Here is a 1,189-nt window from a genome sequence, read left to right as displayed (position 1 = left end):
CAATGGGTGGGGGAGCAGCACAGGGGGTGAGCTTTCTGCCCAACCTGGATTTGGTCAAAGTTGTTGCACAGAATCTGACATTTCTGAGCGGTGTTCTGCTTTAATACCCCCTTGATAAAGGTGTCACCTCCTCCTCATTGGTTCTGCTTCTCCCTCCCCCAGGAGCCGTATTATGTGCGCTGCATTAAGCCCAACGACCAGAAGTCGCCGTTGCTGTTCGATGACCGCCGCTGCCTCCATCAGGTGGAGTATCTGGGGCTCCTGGAGAACCTGCGGGTCAGGAGGGCCGGGTTTGCCTACAGGCAGCCCTACGACAGATTCCTGCAGAGGTAAAGTGTGATGTCAATATGGGGCTTTGGCCACCCCTGCCCTAGGTGGAGCCAAGGAGTGTAAGAATTTACCATGCTCCTTGGCGCCATCTAGTGGCTGTAAGGCAGTGCGAACGGCATCTGTCTCATGGGATTTGTAGTTCCACCCACAGCTGGAGGGCCGGAGTTTGGCCACCCCTGCCCTAGGTGGAGCCAAGGAGTGTAAGAATTTACCATGCTCCTTGGCGCCATCTAGTGGCTGTAAGGCAGTGCGAACGGCATCTGTCTCATGGGATTTGTAGTTCCACCCACAGCTGGAGGGCAGGAGTTTGGCCACCCCTGCCCTAGGTGGAGCCAAGGAGTGTAAGAATTTACCATGCTCCTTGGCGCCATCTAGTGGCTGTAAGGCAGTGCGAACGGCATCTGCCTCATGGGATTTGTAGTTCCACCCACAGCTGGAGGGCCGGTGTTTGGCCACCCCTGCCCTAGATGGAGCCAAGGAGTGTAAGAATTTCCCATGCTCCTTGGCGCCATCTAGTGGCTGTGAGGCAGTGCGAACGGCATCTGCCCAGCTGTACGCTGTGCGAAGCCCGGAGCTGGGCATATTGTGGTCGGGTTTGCCTGTGTCTTCTCATTGTGTTTCGCTCATGTTCGTTCTTCATCTGGATTTCCGTTCTCCTGGAGGGAATTCCTCATCTCAATAACATGTGATTGATTTTTAAGTATTGATTGTCCTCAAATGGTGACTCATTGGTTTTACTAACAACTCGTCAATATAGTTTCCCAAGATTCCACATTTCCGGCACTTAAAATAGGGTTGGTCCAAAAAAAAAACCAATATGATGGTACTTACCATAATCCCCCCCCCCCACCCCAAATGT

The 1,189-nt window shown here is 53.1% G+C and overlaps 1 protein-coding gene across 2 annotated transcripts in view; it reads left to right on the top strand.

Moving 5' to 3' along the window:
* Positions 1–1,189, top strand: part of LOC108801194 (unconventional myosin-Ig-like) — a 119,532-nt gene that overhangs the window by 61,886 nt on the left and 56,457 nt on the right. For both annotated transcript variants that reach the window (XM_018573125.1, XM_018573126.1), the window contains one exon: positions 163–329. In XM_018573125.1, the coding sequence (XP_018428627.1) occupies positions 163–329 (167 nt within the window). The remainder of the gene's footprint in view (positions 1–162; positions 330–1,189) is intronic.

This window comes from Nanorana parkeri, unplaced genomic scaffold (genome assembly GCF_000935625.1).
Source record: "Nanorana parkeri isolate BGI_ZX_2015 unplaced genomic scaffold, ASM93562v1 scaffold2245, whole genome shotgun sequence".
NCBI classification, from domain to species: Eukaryota; Metazoa; Chordata; class Amphibia; order Anura; family Dicroglossidae; genus Nanorana; species Nanorana parkeri.
Note: the sequence above shows the minus strand (reverse complement) of the source record. Positions and strands in the feature narration are given on the sequence as shown.